The sequence below is a fragment of the Hesperophylax consimilis genome, chromosome 3 (assembly GCF_061612785.1).
Source record: "Hesperophylax consimilis isolate HC1 chromosome 3, BYU_Hcon_1.0, whole genome shotgun sequence".
NCBI classification, from domain to species: Eukaryota; Metazoa; Arthropoda; class Insecta; order Trichoptera; family Limnephilidae; genus Hesperophylax; species Hesperophylax consimilis.
The window spans coordinates 35,353,954-35,370,775 of NC_142838.1; the positions used below are offsets into that span (position 1 = coordinate 35,353,954).

Sequence of the window (16,822 nt, forward strand, 5' to 3'; positions counted from 1 at the left end):
TGTAAAGTTGAGAAGATTTAGGAAGATATGGAACGAAATATCTTCTAATCCAGAGTAGAAGAGATCCACAAGATTAGTAACAAATTGACCAATGGAAGGCATCCGTCATCATTAATCCCCTATATTCGTGGTGTATTTTTTACGCCCGTCGCTAAACTAGTTTGGTGGGCGGAGGCGGAGCCGGGCTCCGGAGCGCCATGCTGATGCGCCGGGATTATTTTAAAGCCTGGGTTTGTAAAATCGGCCGCCATTGTGACGGGTGCCTCCGCACTGCCGACATCCCACCAAACCCCCGCCTTAACCTCAAACAAACCAACTCCACTCGCCTGACTTTCCCGCGGAGTTTGGTTTTTCGCGAGCGCGCGCCGGGAATCGACGGGAGCGTTTCGAAAACAGTTTTTCCGAATATTGATGATGTTTTCTCCGGCCGTAGTGGGAGCGATCCTCCTAGTGTCTCTAGGAGCGGTTCTGGGAGATTCACTTACCAGGGAGCAGAGGGAAGACCCGAATGTTCGAGTAACCGATGATGCTGTTATTATTGAAGGTATTTAAAATTAATCTCTGAATAGAAGATTGAAATTATTTAATAATGACCATATATACGGTTATGTCATCTTTAACATCAGCTTGGGGAACAGTTTACACTTAAAATTGTTCTGAATGTGGTGATCCCTAGTTTGTTGAATACAAATTTGAAAACAAGCTTTATTTGATCAAATATTTGTAATGGTGACCGGATAAATCATCAAAATGATAATTCATCACATCATTAAAAAGTTATATAAAGTCATGAAAGTGATGAAACAAAAACTTTATAAACTGGGTTAAGTAGGTAAGGTTAGGTTTAAATTATTTTTTTTCATCGTTATTAATGACTTTATATCACTTCTTAAAGGTGTGTTTAACTGTCACTATGTTAAGTTATCATGGAACTATTTGTAATATAAAAACACCTGTTTTATTGATTTGGTTTTAAAATTTATTTTGATGTGGGTTTTATCTTTCATTAGTTATGGTCACGCATATAATTATTTTTTGCAAAAAAGTGTATGAATTAAATATAGACGAAACAGTTACCAGCTAACTGTAGTTTTGAAATGCGTAGTTATTAAAAACAAGTTTTCAATCCAGATTAGCAATAATCTCCGCGGAACCATTTTCATGTTGTTATGCCTGTTCCGAGTGACATTTCGATACCTAGGCGACAACTCAGAACATAAATAAGGCTGGCATATTTTATGTGACCTACACATTTCAAGTTCGAGGATGTGAATAAATTATTATTATTTATTGTTCTGGTTGTTTGTTTTTTGTTTTTTACGATGATTAACATTTGTTTGTTGCACAGTGAATTTTAAACGCGACGCTATGTTAAAATCTGACTCAACAAATTGATGATTATTTAATTCAATGAAAACATGTCCTTTATTAAAAGATTATTATTAAAAAAATAAATCTTAAATCAAACCAAAAAAGACAATTGTTGAAAACGTTGTTTTGATGTTTATTTATCCGATTTTTTGTAGAAATAAATTAATACTATCATATTATAATGTCCTCATATTTATATCGGCCTGAGGGTATAGGAAAAAATATACTTTATCTCGAACCCGCCTTAAAAGTGATGTACGAGTATTATTAATTGCTCAAGATTACTGATAAAACATAGGTTTTCAACATTTCTGACCCCGAGCCTGTGAGATAAATAACACATTCAAAAATAAAGCTTGAAAAATCGAAACACCCTTAAATCGTTGAACAAACACATAATTAATCTTTTGTCTTTGTTTTAGGGGTTTTCAATAAAAGCTTTTTTATTAATATGGAATATGTATCTCAACTTTTTAAGTATTTACACATCATCATTAAGAACGGGTTGTTTCGGAGAATTTAAACAATTCTTCAAAATTCAAAGTTAATTTTCAAGTTTGGTAAAAGATTTTTTCAAGTTATGTTTTTTTTTTAGTTTTGTCAAGCAACTAGCCTATAATGATATAATAACAGAACTTAAATAAAACCTTCAGGGAACTTGAAAATCAACTTTGAAATTTGATAAATTGTTCAAATTCTGTGATCCTTCATAAGTGTAGCTTTTATCAGCTGTAAATATTTTATTTTTTAAATGTTTTTAAAATCTAAGCATTGGTGCAATGAAAATTATCTATAAGTACTTATGTACTTTATCATAAACATACTAAATATGTATAATCAGTGCGTTGAAATATTAAAAGCTCGCGACGGTGATTTCTGGCATTATAAAATTTGCGCAGCCTTTTCTGTTTTTAATTTTTACTTCAGCGCAACAATAACGCATCGTTATTTTTACCACTGATATCAGATCTTTGAACTAGGTACACATTTTACTATTTAAATACAGGGTGTCCGGAAACTCGTAGTACAAGCGGGAAACTGGTGAATCTACATCACATTTGGAGTCGATTTTGTAGTATATTTTTTTTTATTTGAGCTTTCGTTATCGAGTAAATCGAGTTTGAAGTTGATTTTTTTTTTTTTTTTTTTTTTTTTTTAAATCAAATTCTTATAAATTATTACTGAAGATCAAAGTACCCAACTAATTCAAACTATTTGAAAGTAAAACAAATGAAGAAAATCGGATTTGAAGCATTATTTTGAAATCACCCTTCATTTAACCCGGTGTAATCATAAAATATTTCTGCTCTGCAGGGTTAAAACATCTGTTATTCAACCCTAAACACCAGAAAAAACTTTAACCCTAAAATAACCGAAAAATATTTTTTTTTGGTTTTTTTTTTTTTTTTGAAAATGCTCAAATCAAAAAAAAGTATGTTTTTTTGGGTTCCCCATGTGGTGTAGATTCTCCAGTTTCTCGCTTGTACTACGAGTTTCCGGACACCGTGTATAAGGCGAAACAAAGTCGGTAGTTAGACAAGTTAGAATATCTACTGAAAATGATTTAAACAAAGTATAATGTTGAGTCTTTCACGCCAAACGCGTGCCCAACATATGAATACGGTTAAAATTATTTGTCATATGAGAACAGGTCGTTCTCGAGTTCAACAGCTCGTCTGTGGAACGATTTGCCAGCTTCTATGTTTCCCCCCTCCTACAACATGGGTCTCTTCATGACACATGTTCACTGCTCAAAAAGACACCCCAAAGATCAAAGGCTCTGAGGAAAATTATTTTCTTGTGTGGAGATAAAATGGTTCTGATGTTGTTGGAACCTCTCATTGGAACACCGAGCCATTAATTGTATTTGTAATCACCAGTATATTATCACTTCGTAGAATTATCGTAAAGTTGTTAACAATGGTAAACAAGCAATAACACAAATAAGGAGCCAGTCCCACGCGGCTTCAATCTTGTATCCCGAAGGTGTGGCGAGAACGAGATGTGCTTTTAAAATGATAACCATACCTCCAACTGTTCAATACAAGCTGTAGATACCTCGCTGTGTGCATTGTGAACACAAGACCAACCCAACCTAATTTACAGTATTAGAATATCATTGAGGATTTGAATAATATCAAAATAAAAATGACTTACATTTTTCACTTTTTTTTTCCTTTTATCGTATGGGACCTTTTTGAAGAGACATATAAAACGTTGCAATTTTTAACCCGTCAGAATTTTCAATTTGTTTGCTCACTTTGCAATCTTCTGATGTATTTTAAATGAGCAATAATATTTTTTTATTTATCGTAAAAATATATATTTTTTTATAAACAAGATAAAATTTACTTTCACGTGAATGTATTTGAAATACACATTAATATTTCAAAAGAATACAAATTTAAAATTAAGCACATGAAAAATGCTTACTACATTTTTAATTAATTTTTACTCCAAATTTTATAGAATGCGATATTTATTTATTTATTGCATCTAACTATACATAAACTTTTTTTTTCACACAAAATCAACCTCACTAGGACTATGCCTGTATCGAGGTTAACAATTTACATTTGAGTGAAGAAAACATAAGAGTAATCACAAACATAAAGTAATTCTACATACAAACACAAAATATTTCAAAATTAAAGAAAAAATAAGTATTAGATGTGTTACCAGATGGGGTAATTTGACAGTATATTGTAACAATATTTGAGCCATAACTAATCATTAATTCAAAAGAAGAAACAAAGTAGATAATTTTTTTTTTTTTTAATTTTTATTCCAGATCTCGGGGAGGCTGGTGCAATCCCACGAGCTCCATATTATACATAGAATATATATAAAGTAAATATAAAAAAAATATTGTAAGATAATACATACACAATAAATGAAAACAAAAGATCATAATAATGATACAAAAAAACATAATGAGATTAAAGTTTTTTTTTTTTAAAGAAAAAATATTTAAAAAAATATATATATATTATATATTTTTATCTATGACATCAGGATTTGGCTCCATCGCTTGTAAATAGGTCCCTGCCAGAAGTGCAGTGCTGCCATCACAAGACCGTTTTCGCTCGCGGCTAGTCGTGTTCGAAAGCTGGTGATCCGTTTTTTCATTAGTGCTCGGAATCCGGGAGCACGCCCTTCTACAAACATCTCAGTGGCACTGCAGTACCAGGACAGCCCAAAAAATATTCGGTAGGAAATGTTGTACTGTACTTCCATTATTTTTAGAGATGCTTTGTTGAAGTTGGTCCACAGCTCCGAGGTATATAGGCTCGTGCAGTATGTGTTAAAATAAAGACATATAGGGTGACATTCAGTTTTTAGCAAATGGGACTTACATAAAATTTTATTATTTAAGAAAGGAGTAGAACGTAGACAATCGTCTAAAAAATCTAAATTAACTTTTATTAAACATAAGTGGTGCCTGATATAAATAATTTCTTTGACTAAAAAAGAAGTTTTAGTATGTACCGCCACAAAGTTCAATGTAGAGCTAATTCTAGTTGTCCTGTATTATTTCGAAAAAAACTCAGTTTTGCAAACACAGTCACTACAGTTATTATCTCGCTTATTAATTGAAAAATAAAGTTTAAAAAACGATATTGTTTGGGAATTCTTCACTTGGTTATTTAGGATTTTATTCATCGCATCCAGTGTAGGATACATTTGAGACAAATTGAGAAGAATTAATATTTCTCTTTCTAACGCCGGAATATTTCAACTTTCAGTAAAACCTGCAGTATTTCATCACGCAACTCTAAGGTGTATATTTTTACCTTGTTTGTGCACATTTGTGTGCCTATATTGGTTTATAAGATATGTCTAGATAGAAGGATTTAATATCCACAAATGATCGGGTTTGTCTAATAAATAATCGAACCTGTTAATATTATCTGCCTGTACAGTAATTTTGGTGATTTGGATTCATAATAATATGTATTTTAGGTTATACTTTCTGCTGTGTACATAAATGATTTAAGGCGATGCCATGCGTAGTAATGCAAAATCATGTGTTTTTGGTTTGAAAATTTGGTCGCCTAGAAATGTTTCAGATGCTTTAATTAAATACTGCGAGTAGAATACATCTTGGCCTTTGAAATAATCGAGTATTTTTTTGATAAGTCTTTTTATAAGCCCAGAAAAAAATAATGGATAAGGCCTATGAAAACTGCTTTAAAGTTCAAAATCTCCTACTTACGAACCCATTTTCGGTTATAATTTTATTATATAATGTGGCAAATTAAGTTATTTATAAAATTATCCAAAAAAAAATAATATTTATGCCTGAACATCCACAAAATAAAATAAAAGGCACTTTTTTGGCCAAGTTTTTTCCTTACATAAAATCAAAACAGGCGGATGGTGTTAAGCGGGAATTTAAAAATTATCGCCATCTACGTAAGGGTTGTTATTGATAGCGGCTCAATTTAAAATATTACACGACGTAGTGCATCGCCTTAACCTTTTTTGATATACTCTTTACATAATTTTTCTACTGTTAAAGTTTAATAAACACAATAAAACCGTTCCTCGAACTCCTTTTGCAATAAATAAAGGTGGAGGTTTCCAGCAGGGAAATAACAAAACTCATAAAATGTTTTTAGAATAATCACGGTGAGTATAAATGATTGTCTCGAAAGATATCCAAGCGTTTTAAAGCGGTAACCTAGTTAGTAAAATTTCCTGGAAATGAATATCGATAGATGATGCTTAAATCATGTTTTCACAGATATCTGACACACTTACAGAATTGCGAAACTAAGAATAATTATTAGGACAAGCAGGGGTCATTTTTACACGATTCCAAATCTACTATGCCATAGCAATATCTATAAATATATTAGTAGTAAAGCTGTAGTACCGGTGGCGGTAGCTTATGGGATTCCTGTCACGACCCGCAAGAGAGATGCCGCTGAAATGTTATGGGAGATGTCGCGATGTCTTGAGGAATGTTCGGGTTTTAACTTTTTCGTTAGTCATAAAAGAGGCTCAAGTGGGTTAAAAATTACTATACTGTTTTTTTGCATTCAAAATTCAATTTTTGTAAAAACCTACGTTGAGTTACATTAAGAGAACCAGCAAATATAGATGTATTATATGCAAGGCGTATTATGTTTTAAAGGAAATACATTTATATTATTTTATACTCTGAAGATGGGTGAATTTATCGGCTATGGCCTTAATTTATTCCCTTTCTTAGTGTGATTTCCACGCAACAGTTCCACTGCCTGAATTCATCAGGACCAAGTCACATTTCAAGGTGAAAGGAAATTGGAGAATCGAAAAGCTGGAGAGGTTGTCCCGCAAGTGAGAGAGTAGCTAAAGAATCTTTCTTCCTGAAACGAAGCACAAATGTATATGTTTAATTATTAATTCGTCAATGTAATAAATTCTACATTCATTGTTAATTCGTCAATGTAATAAAATCTATATTTATTGTTAATCCGTCAATGTAATAAAATCTATATTCATTGTTAATTCGTCAAAGTAATAAAATCTATATTAATTGTTAATCCGTCAATGTAATAAAATCTAAATTAATTGTTAATCTTTCAATGTAATGCAATCTATATTCATTGTTAATTCGTCAATGTAATAAAATCTATATTAATTGTTAATCCGTCAATGTAATAAAATCTATATTAATTGTTAATTCGTCAATGTAATAAAACCTATATTAATTGTTTACCGTTAATGAAACAAAATCTATATTTATTGTCAATCCGTCAATGTAATAAATCTATATTAATTGAAAATGATTTAATTTGCGTAAACCGAAATTCTCGCCAATCTGTCACAGAGTTCGTATCATGTTAGAATTTTTTACACTTTTTTTAAGAAAAACGTTACGAATAACCCGACAATATCTTAATTTCTCCTATTATCATCGTAAAAAGAGAAAAATATTGCACAAAATAATACACTTCTTAGACCAGTAGTCACTTCACCAACTTATCTGAACACATGCCATCATAAAGCTCTTAAAAGCGGTTCGCTGCCAAGTGTTGACTTATCATCATTATCAGATATTTATACAACAAGTTTTTGTAATAACAAATTACAAAGCTACCACAACATGAGATCTAACAATATAATAAATCTTTATAACTAGTTACAGTGAACTAGTTTCTCTCCTTTTGATGTCAAATGCATTATTTCAAAGTCGTGATTCCACGCGAAGAAAATATACGAAAAAAACGTTAATTCCATGGGGATTCATCTCGCATATTCTGAAGCAATTACTCCACTTGATATTTGCGGCGATAATAAAGGTCTCTTGAAATACTGCTTTATTAATGGCGATCGAGACTTCTCTTGGAGATATAATCCGCGGGCTTGTGAAGGATTGGTAGGTGAGATGAAGGTATGTGCGAGATCCTGATAACAAGAGATGCAGCGAATCCTTTTAATTCTAGAGGCGAGTGGATGCTTCCACTTTTTCATTTTTAAAGCGTGATCACGAGAGATAAAGAACAATTTTATGTAATTAATCTTCCGTGCAAAAAAGAACAATCTTCAATCGGTGCTTCAATACGAACGTTATTCTTAGTAAATAACTCTACGAAAAGCCATAATAATTCTACGAAAAGCTCTTTCAGCGAACCAGTTATCGCCGTCAGAACGGTTTGTAATCTTTTTGATGGGTAGGAACTCAACAGCTTGGCTGTGAAATGACTTGTCGGCTTTTGCGTAACCTCTCTCTACAACACGGGACTCTTCCAAACTCATAGTTCACTCATATTTCTCCTTAAATTTCTCCAAAAATAATATGATACAGACACCTCATATTAATTTATATCGTAATGCTGTTTCCAAAATATTAAGTGAACTTCCCTGAAGCGGATACACAACCAATCACATACTTGGCATTTCCTTACTTAAAGTGCGGTTTTTGTCACTGTATTTTTTTTATGCAGACCACTTCGACGTGCAAAATAAATAAACATCTCTTTATAATCACATATATCAACAGGAATAACTCTTCAACCGGTTTGGAGTCAATAAAAAACTTTGGAAACCCACAGTGGGAACCAATGCGACACCGATTGCATTTGAATAAGAATAATTATTGGTCACCCATATCTAATAATAAAAAAATGGGCTCTATTAAGGCTAAGTTCAATTCTAAAACACTCATTTCGATTAGTCTTCACTACGAATCGGTTTGCATTAAGTAAATTAAAATTTTAAAATGTTTTTTTTGTGCATTACAGATTGATTCAATCCTATGACAATACACATAAAATATACAAAGCTTTAAATGAAACATTTTACAATAACCGATATTTTAGAGTTCTTGCCTAAAATGACTTTTGAAATCTTTAAGGCCAATGTTGAAAATGTCAAGAGACCTAGAGGTATCATTTATCAGCACCATACCTCTTGTCATGCTATGCTGGGCCATAACGTCCGTTCTTACGTGTGGAATACAGAGCAAGTCGTGGCGTCGCCCCTGACGGTAGTTGTTCGGTACAAACAATTTATAGCATTCCAAGAGGTATGTGTACTTAGTTGTACGATTACATCACTCACGACCAAGATAACAGTGATGCAGATATATTTACCAAATTGATGTGTTTACATCCGCGGCAGCGCCAACGTACCGATTAATAATTACACATTCCGGTCTATTATTGCGGTTTTCGACCACATCTTAAAATTCACAAGTGAACTGATTGGTCGAAACACCTCACCTTGACAATGGACGTGAAATTTTTAATGAGTCGTAGACGGGGTGTTTTTAATTTAAAATAGGTTAGTTAAATCGTAAAATCGGTACCGAAAAATATGTAGGTAATGTCCTAGCATTGTGTTAACCCCTTTTAAAGGAAAATTTAAGAAGATCGAAGTATTGCGTTGGAAACTTTCAGTTGTATTGTTTACGGAAATTTGAAGAGAGAATGGATGGCAAGCATCTTTATAAATCAACATTGTATTGTTTACGTAAATTTAAAGTGAGAATGGATGGTGAGCTTCTGTATAAATCTACATTGTGATGTTACGGAAATTTAAAATGAGAATGGATGGCAAGCATTTGTATAAATCCACATTGTATTGTTTTCGGAAATTCAAAGTGAGAATGGATGGCAAGCATCTTTATAAATCAACATTGTATTGTTTCCGGAAATTTAAAGTAAGAATGGATGGCGAGCATGTGTATAAATCCACATTGTATTGTCTACGGAAATTTAAAGTGAGAATGGATCTGCACAAATCAACATGTATTGTTTACGGAAATTTAAAGTGAGAATGGATGGCAAGCATCTGTATAAATCCACATTGTATTGTTTACGGAAATTCAAAGTGAGAATGGATGGCAAGCATCTGTACAAGTCAACATTGTATTGTTTACGGAAATTTAAAGTGAGAATAGATGGCAAGCGTCTGTATAAATCCACATTGAATTTTATTTACTGCGAATGGATAAATGGAAAATACCTCGAGGTTTTTTATGAGTGAAAGTAACTTTAAATATAAATCTTCACTCGTAGTTATAAAAAACAAGTTATAGGTGGCCATTTTTTTAAAGAAGGACGAATAGTATGTAGGTACCTACCCATCTAAGGGTTTTCAAATTTTCAAACAGAAGTATCGACCAGCACCCTGTATTTCGATTCTTAATTTGGAGGACAATGGGCAGCAATGAAGCAAAGAGTTCAACAAACTGAATACATAATGAAAATAATATTCCGTTAGTAAAGTGATTCACGGCCGCCCAGAAGGATCTCGGGAGATGTCGCGGACATGGAGCTGAGAGCTGACACCTGAGAGTCGAGACCTGACATCTTACACCTGAGAGCTGGTAGCCCCCAACGGTACTTATTTACTAAGAAGCTATCTAGACATTTTTCTAAACGCTACTTTCTAGTACACGGCTCCAAATTCATTAGTCACATTTTTCTTTTAAGAGGGGCTGGACACATTAGGCGCATTGAAGTTTGTTGATACGCTGTGCCAACTAAGTGGTTTGTTTATTGCATGACCATATACAAATAAGAAGATAAATCCCAATGTAAACAGGAAAATGTGCTAAAACTCTTCTGCACAAGCGTGGGTGTAAAATCTTCGTGGAAGGTACAACATACTTCCCGCCCTGGAGTCAGACGATCTTTCAGAAATAAAACTTCACTTTAATTACTCGACTCGTAACTTCAGCCATTAAGGATCAAATGTAAACAGTTAACTTTTCAAATCCTCTCAAGATTCTTCCATATTAACTTGCGCCTTCTAAAAATTCCAAATACTTGAGGTACTGCAATTCAAAGGACTATTCTTAAAATATATACATGAGAAGAAAAAATGCAAATATTCCAGTGACAATAAACGATTCGTTTTACGACTCATGCTAACAGCTCGACATTGGAAAGATTTGTAGGATGTTGTGTTACCTTCTACAAAATGGGTGTTCACTACTTCATCGTCTAAAAAAAAAGTATATGTATACAGGGTTTTCCAATAAGAGGTGTTAATTTGAATAGCCCGCTATTTCGGTAGATGTTACTTTTGAAGCTGTCATTTTTTGACATTTGACAAGTAGAAACTACGTTATTAATAAAAATGGAACAATACACGCTTCAACAACGCATTGAAATTATTAAAATTCACTTGAGTGAATCAAATGCAAATCATCTTGAGTGATGAGGCCCAAAAACTTATAAATTTATTGTTAAAAAGCCTCTCTATCCTCAACGTGTGACTGTTTGGTGCGGTTCATGGTCCGGCGGAGTCATTGGACCTTACTTTTTCGAAAATGAGGCTGGAGCAACAGTTACGGTGAATGGATTGCGCTATCGAGAGATGATTAAAGATTTTTTATGGCCGGAATTGGATGGTATTGATTTGGACAACGTTTACTTTCAACAATACGGCGCTACGTGCCACACAAGCAACGAAACCATGGATCTTTACGATTGAATATCAAAATAACACCTCTTATTGGAAAACCCTGTGAATATATATATATAATGTGATTGCAACCTCAAGGTCGAGGCCCAGAATAATTCTTACCGCCTGCTAATAATAATCCGAGCTAATTGTTATCTATCAAAAATAAATTCCAAAATCCTCTGAGTGTTTGTTTATTTTTTCGTGTGAATACCGCACAAGAGTCTTAACTGCTCTCAACCGTCTGAAGCCAAAGTGAGACTATGGCATCCCCAATTAAGGTATGTTTTGAGGGTGAAGGTAATGGGATAGGAAGGAGACGGGAAAAAAGAAAGGTCGGGGAGTACCTGGCTATTCATATCTGATCACCAAACACGGCTAAAGCCATCTCAAGCAACTTTTCATTTCTGAATGGTGGTCCTACACCAGGGCGATACTGAGAGTATCTTCCACTCTGGAAATTGCCACAAGTATACTTTATATTATTTTAAATTAAGAAATTGTGAAATAACACAAATTCATAAAAAACAACTTAATTGCGCACGCCGGGATTTGAACCCGCGACCTTCGGATTGGAGTCCGGCAAAAGATTTAAAAAAAAAGCATTTGTAAGAAAACCCCGGAGTTTCAACAGATAACACGACAGGAGCAAACTAATAAAACTAATGTTAAGACAAGGTTTTATGCATAGCATAAAGGATAACAAATAATTAGTTAATAATTATAAAATAATAATATTTGACAAGTCAAAATATTTCACCAATAAAGATATTATATGTCTCGACGCCATCTAGTGAGAAATTTAGCACTAACAAAGCTTTTCCTACAAAAATAAAGTTGGTTGTTTACAGGTGGAAAAAATATAATAAGCAGAATTTTTGATTGAGGTACTAGTACATATTGAATCATTTGGCGGGTTGGAAATAAGCCGACATTTTGCCTTTCATCAGAAGGCACGGGTTCAATTCCCGTTGGCGGCATTTATTTTTTCTCGGGAGATATTTTCAATTTGTATTGATATTTCAGGCGACTAATTATTGCTTATAATTATTTCTTTAAATTGCTGCTTGAAAATCCTTATAAACACTAATATTATAACATTTTCCTCTAATGCAAATTAACCTATCAATGACTTCCTTAGATCTACAAGAGCTGATATTATTTATGAGTCTGCACACGGATAACGGATTTATAATGAGTAATAAATTTAATAGTATTAAATTACGGCAGGCTACAGGAAATAAATGCGTGAATATAATAAAGGCTTCGCCATCGGGTCCACGACCCTTTCGCATTATATTATTATGTAGCACGTGACACGCTTCAGATTACGTAAGGCCTTCCTATCTTGGACTTATTATATTCGTAGTTACTAAGGCAGTGGCGGATTGGGGAACCTATACAATGGAAACTACGTATTATTGAACAATTTGTTTTTTTTTAATTCATAAATTTTAAAAAAAAATCTTTTGAATCCTTCAATTTGTTATTTTCTTTGCATACCTTTGTGTAATTCGTTTTCTCGGAAAAAAGTCAAAATCATTAAATTAAAAATCTTCCATTTTTAAGACACTAAATAGCTTAATAAAATCCGGAATTCTTTTATTTCTTCTACACGCACAAGGGAGCTTTTACAAACATGTGATATAAATACAAATTTTTGTGGAATAGTAATCGTGAGGTAATATCAGCTATTGAAATTATATCTAACCCATGCAGAAAAATAGTAGTAGTTACGCTTACATTGATTATTATTTAAGATGTATATTATTATAGCCTTCTTGTAACTATATTCCGTGCACATCCACTATTTTCGCGGTACAAGGTAAATAGGTAGAAGCGAGTATCTAAATGGCTCAGTCCTGATATTATTGTTGCAGTTAAAAATAATTTTGTATCAAGTAGTTGATATTATCCCCTGGATTGATAAAGTTTGTTTATTAAGCCTACATTTGCGCCGCGGGCTATTGGAGACCCCATCGCATTTATCACAGGTAAACGAGGATGGTAAAGGACTACAGACAACAGACACCAAGTAACACCCAATAAGCCATTTGCATGCAGCGGCGGTAGCGGACGTGTCGATGGCCGAAGCAAATACACGCGCAGCGCATTGCGAGGGACACGACACGGGTCCTCATCACTCGTGTTGCCATTACTGGGAATTATGGAATATATCGCAGGAATTCTGCCCGAGTCATAATTCTATAATAATTGGGTATTCGATGATGCTAACTGACAAATATCAGATTTAGAAGATGATTTTATAGGCTTCCAAATAAAAGAGCAAAGTTTTGTAAAATAAACATAAATAACAAAATAATGTATTTTCATCCAATTAAAAGGTTGTTTCGCAAATGTTTCGGTTCAGATAAAATAATATCGGCACAAATAATTTATTTTTATTTTTTATTGTTGATACATTTTTTTTACAATATTTCATATTTCAATTTAGTAATTTTGGCCTCACTGGGTTGTTTACCCATGCTGAGGTCCCCATTGTAAATAAAACAAATCTTTGGATTAAAAACTTATTTCACATAGATTACAAAAAATTGTGAATTAACAAGCTTTACTTCGATGAATGCGATTTGCAATATTACGTATAAGAAATTAATTTAATGAAAAACATGGATATTAATCGAATAAAGGGATATATTTTTTTAATATAAATAACCGTTGAATATTTTAAAACGTGGATATTGTTAAGTTATCACGCAAGGGCCTTTCCGATACAGGTATATAAATATAATGTGGTTTTGAGTTATCATTATTTCATATATATTTAATGAGACATTAAAATTAATTAAATTTATCCAAAAGAGGTGCCTACGAAAAATTTCAAACTCTGATCACCGGGATTCATGTAGACAAATTTTTAAAAATATCAAACTTCTGACAGTGACGGACATATATATAATGGAGTTATGCCTGTTAGTTCGATCATCTCCAGAAAAGTTCCCACAAAAAACTCAACACATAAACACGCAATAAGGTTCACAGAAAACTTATTAATCCCAAAAGCAAACAAAACTATAATTCAAAAAGGACCACACTACATGGCCATTAAAGTATATAACAACCTTCAACGTAGCATCAAACAAATAACCGACATACTTAAATTTAAATCATCACTAAAAACATTTCTTTTAAACAAATGTCACTACACCTTTAATGAATACCTTACGTAAATTAAATACCTCTGTTCTTTTTATTTTCGTACATTTGTTAACATGTAATTGTTGGGTTATGTAATATAATGTGTATTTGTTGGGTTTTCTGGTTAGCAAATTGAACCGTTTTTGTTTCGCGCTTTCGTTTCGTCACCAATATGAGCTGAAAAGGAAACAATTTTAATAAAAAAATACCAAAACGTCATTAAATCCGGCGAAACCATCAGCCTTTCAGGCCGATCCCAATTTGCTTCAGGAAAACAAATTGAGCCGTTTTTGTTTCGCTCATGCTCTTCATCAATATGAGCTGAAAAGGGAACAAAACGATTTTATTAAAAAATACCAAAACGTCATTAAATCCGGCGGAACCATCGGCTTTCAGGTCAATCCCAATTTGGTTCAGGAAAACACTAACGAGCGGGATAACGCAACCCGACAGGTAATCGCCCATCGCATCGCTCGTTGATCGTTGAAGCGATAGCTATACATGGTGCACATGCATATAATTATATTTAAATTTCTCAATGCATGCGTGATTGTATTTTATTTGTCATTAAACTGGCGTTGATCGTTGATCCATTTCGAATGGACAGTAATTATTTATGAATCAAAATGTTAAAGAATCGGAAACTGAAATTGTGATTTCAAACCGTGAACCTAAAATACCCTTGACCGATTATTTTTTAATGATAAACTAATGTTTATAAGACAGCGTTTTTTTATGGATAGCACAAAGGATAACAAATTATTATAAGCAATAATTAGTCGCCCGAAATATCCTTACAAATTATAAATATCTTCCGAGTAAAAATAAATGCCGCCGACGAGAATTGAACCCGTACCTTCTGATGTCCCGTCAGGTGCTCTGGACCACTGAGCTACGTCGGCTTATTTCCAACATGCCAAATAAATCAAAATGTACTATTACTTCAATCAACAATTAATGCTTATTATATTTTTTCACCTGCAGCACTAACAAAGCCTTTCCTACAAAATAAAGTTGGTTTCCATTTATTTTTACTAGAGAGATATTTTAAATTTGTATGGATATTTTGGGCGACTATCCTCGACAGAGCTATTCGAGAACAATTTGAAGCCGCGGGGTGAGGGGGAAGATGGAAGAAAAATTTCAAAACTACTTAATTTTTTAAAGACATATACCTTGTCCTATCAAATACCCCAAAAAATATTTATAATTGCATTATCAATATAAAAATAAACTATAATAAAACAAATCATTTCAAAAGTTTGTCTCGCTAGATTTGGCTTCAATGTAATTCATACGAAATCACACTAATGCTCTGTCCATGGCTTTATAGGACCATGTTCACCCTAGACAGGGCTTCAATGTCATTCATACAAAATAGCACTAATGTTTTTTCCAAGGCTTCTTAGGTTCATGTTTCAATAAATAGAAAGAAATAAATTGTACAACAATCACCTTGAAATAATTTAAAATCAATCACGGGATACTACATAATAAAGGTGTCTTAATTTTCGACAGTAGCATACGCCAAAATTAACGGTAAAAGTTTGTAATTTTATTTACGTACGATTTTTTCGGCTTAGTGCATTGAGAAAATATACGATTTTTTATGTACAAAAAATCTGTTCGTGTATAAAAATGTCACAACACGTTACTTGTAAAACAAATTGGTCCTTATAGATTTTTATTCGACCTCATTGGCATTTATCCTTATCATCCAAATTGACGTTATCAGGGTGATTCGATGCATCATTCGATCATTAAGGCGATGCACTACGTCATGTAATATTTTAAATCGGGCCGCTATCAATAACACCCCTTTCGTAGATGGCGATAAGGTTTAAATTCCCGCTTAACACCATCCGCCTGTTTTGATTTATGCAAGAAAAAAACATGGCCAAAAAGTGCCTTTTATTTTATTAGAGTGATTCAGAGATAGATATTTAAATTATTTTGCCCATCCTTATAAATGATTTATGACAAATAAATAACAATAATTTAACAGGGGTAATCAACTAACTAGTATACCAAAACTAGTTCACGAACGGAATTCGGACGAACTTTAAATGCTTCTCGGTTTATCTAAACCTATTGGGCAGTTTTGTTGAAAGCTTTGCAATAACTTTGTACCGACGATATTAAAACTTAGAAAATTTTTACGTACTGTAGAATATACTACTGTAATGCTTTTAGTTAGCAATAAGAAAGGGGCAACCCTTTGTACTGGAAATTATTATGTACATATTTAGTTTTGTGTACAGTAAAGATATTTTAAATTTGAATGAAACGGTCGACAATTCTCATTAGTATCACTTGTCTTTAATTTGAAAGTACAGGCTTTTAAAGAACCACGTCGCTAGAATGTCCAGTCAGAGTTCCCCGAATGTGT

At 33.1% G+C, this 16,822-nt stretch overlaps 1 protein-coding gene across 1 annotated transcript in view; it reads left to right on the forward strand.

The window, feature by feature from the left end:
• Nucleotides 1–234: 234 nt before the first annotated feature.
• Nucleotides 235–16,822, forward strand: part of l(2)k05911 (CLIP and Tryp_SPc domain-containing lethal (2) k05911) — a 32,106-nt gene continuing 15,518 nt past the window's right edge. Inside the window, exon 1 of the mRNA XM_089651086.1 lies at nt 235–544. Coding sequence (XP_089507212.1) covers nt 412–544 — 133 coding nt within the window. The 5' untranslated portion in view covers nt 235–411. The remainder of the gene's footprint in view (nt 545–16,822) is intronic.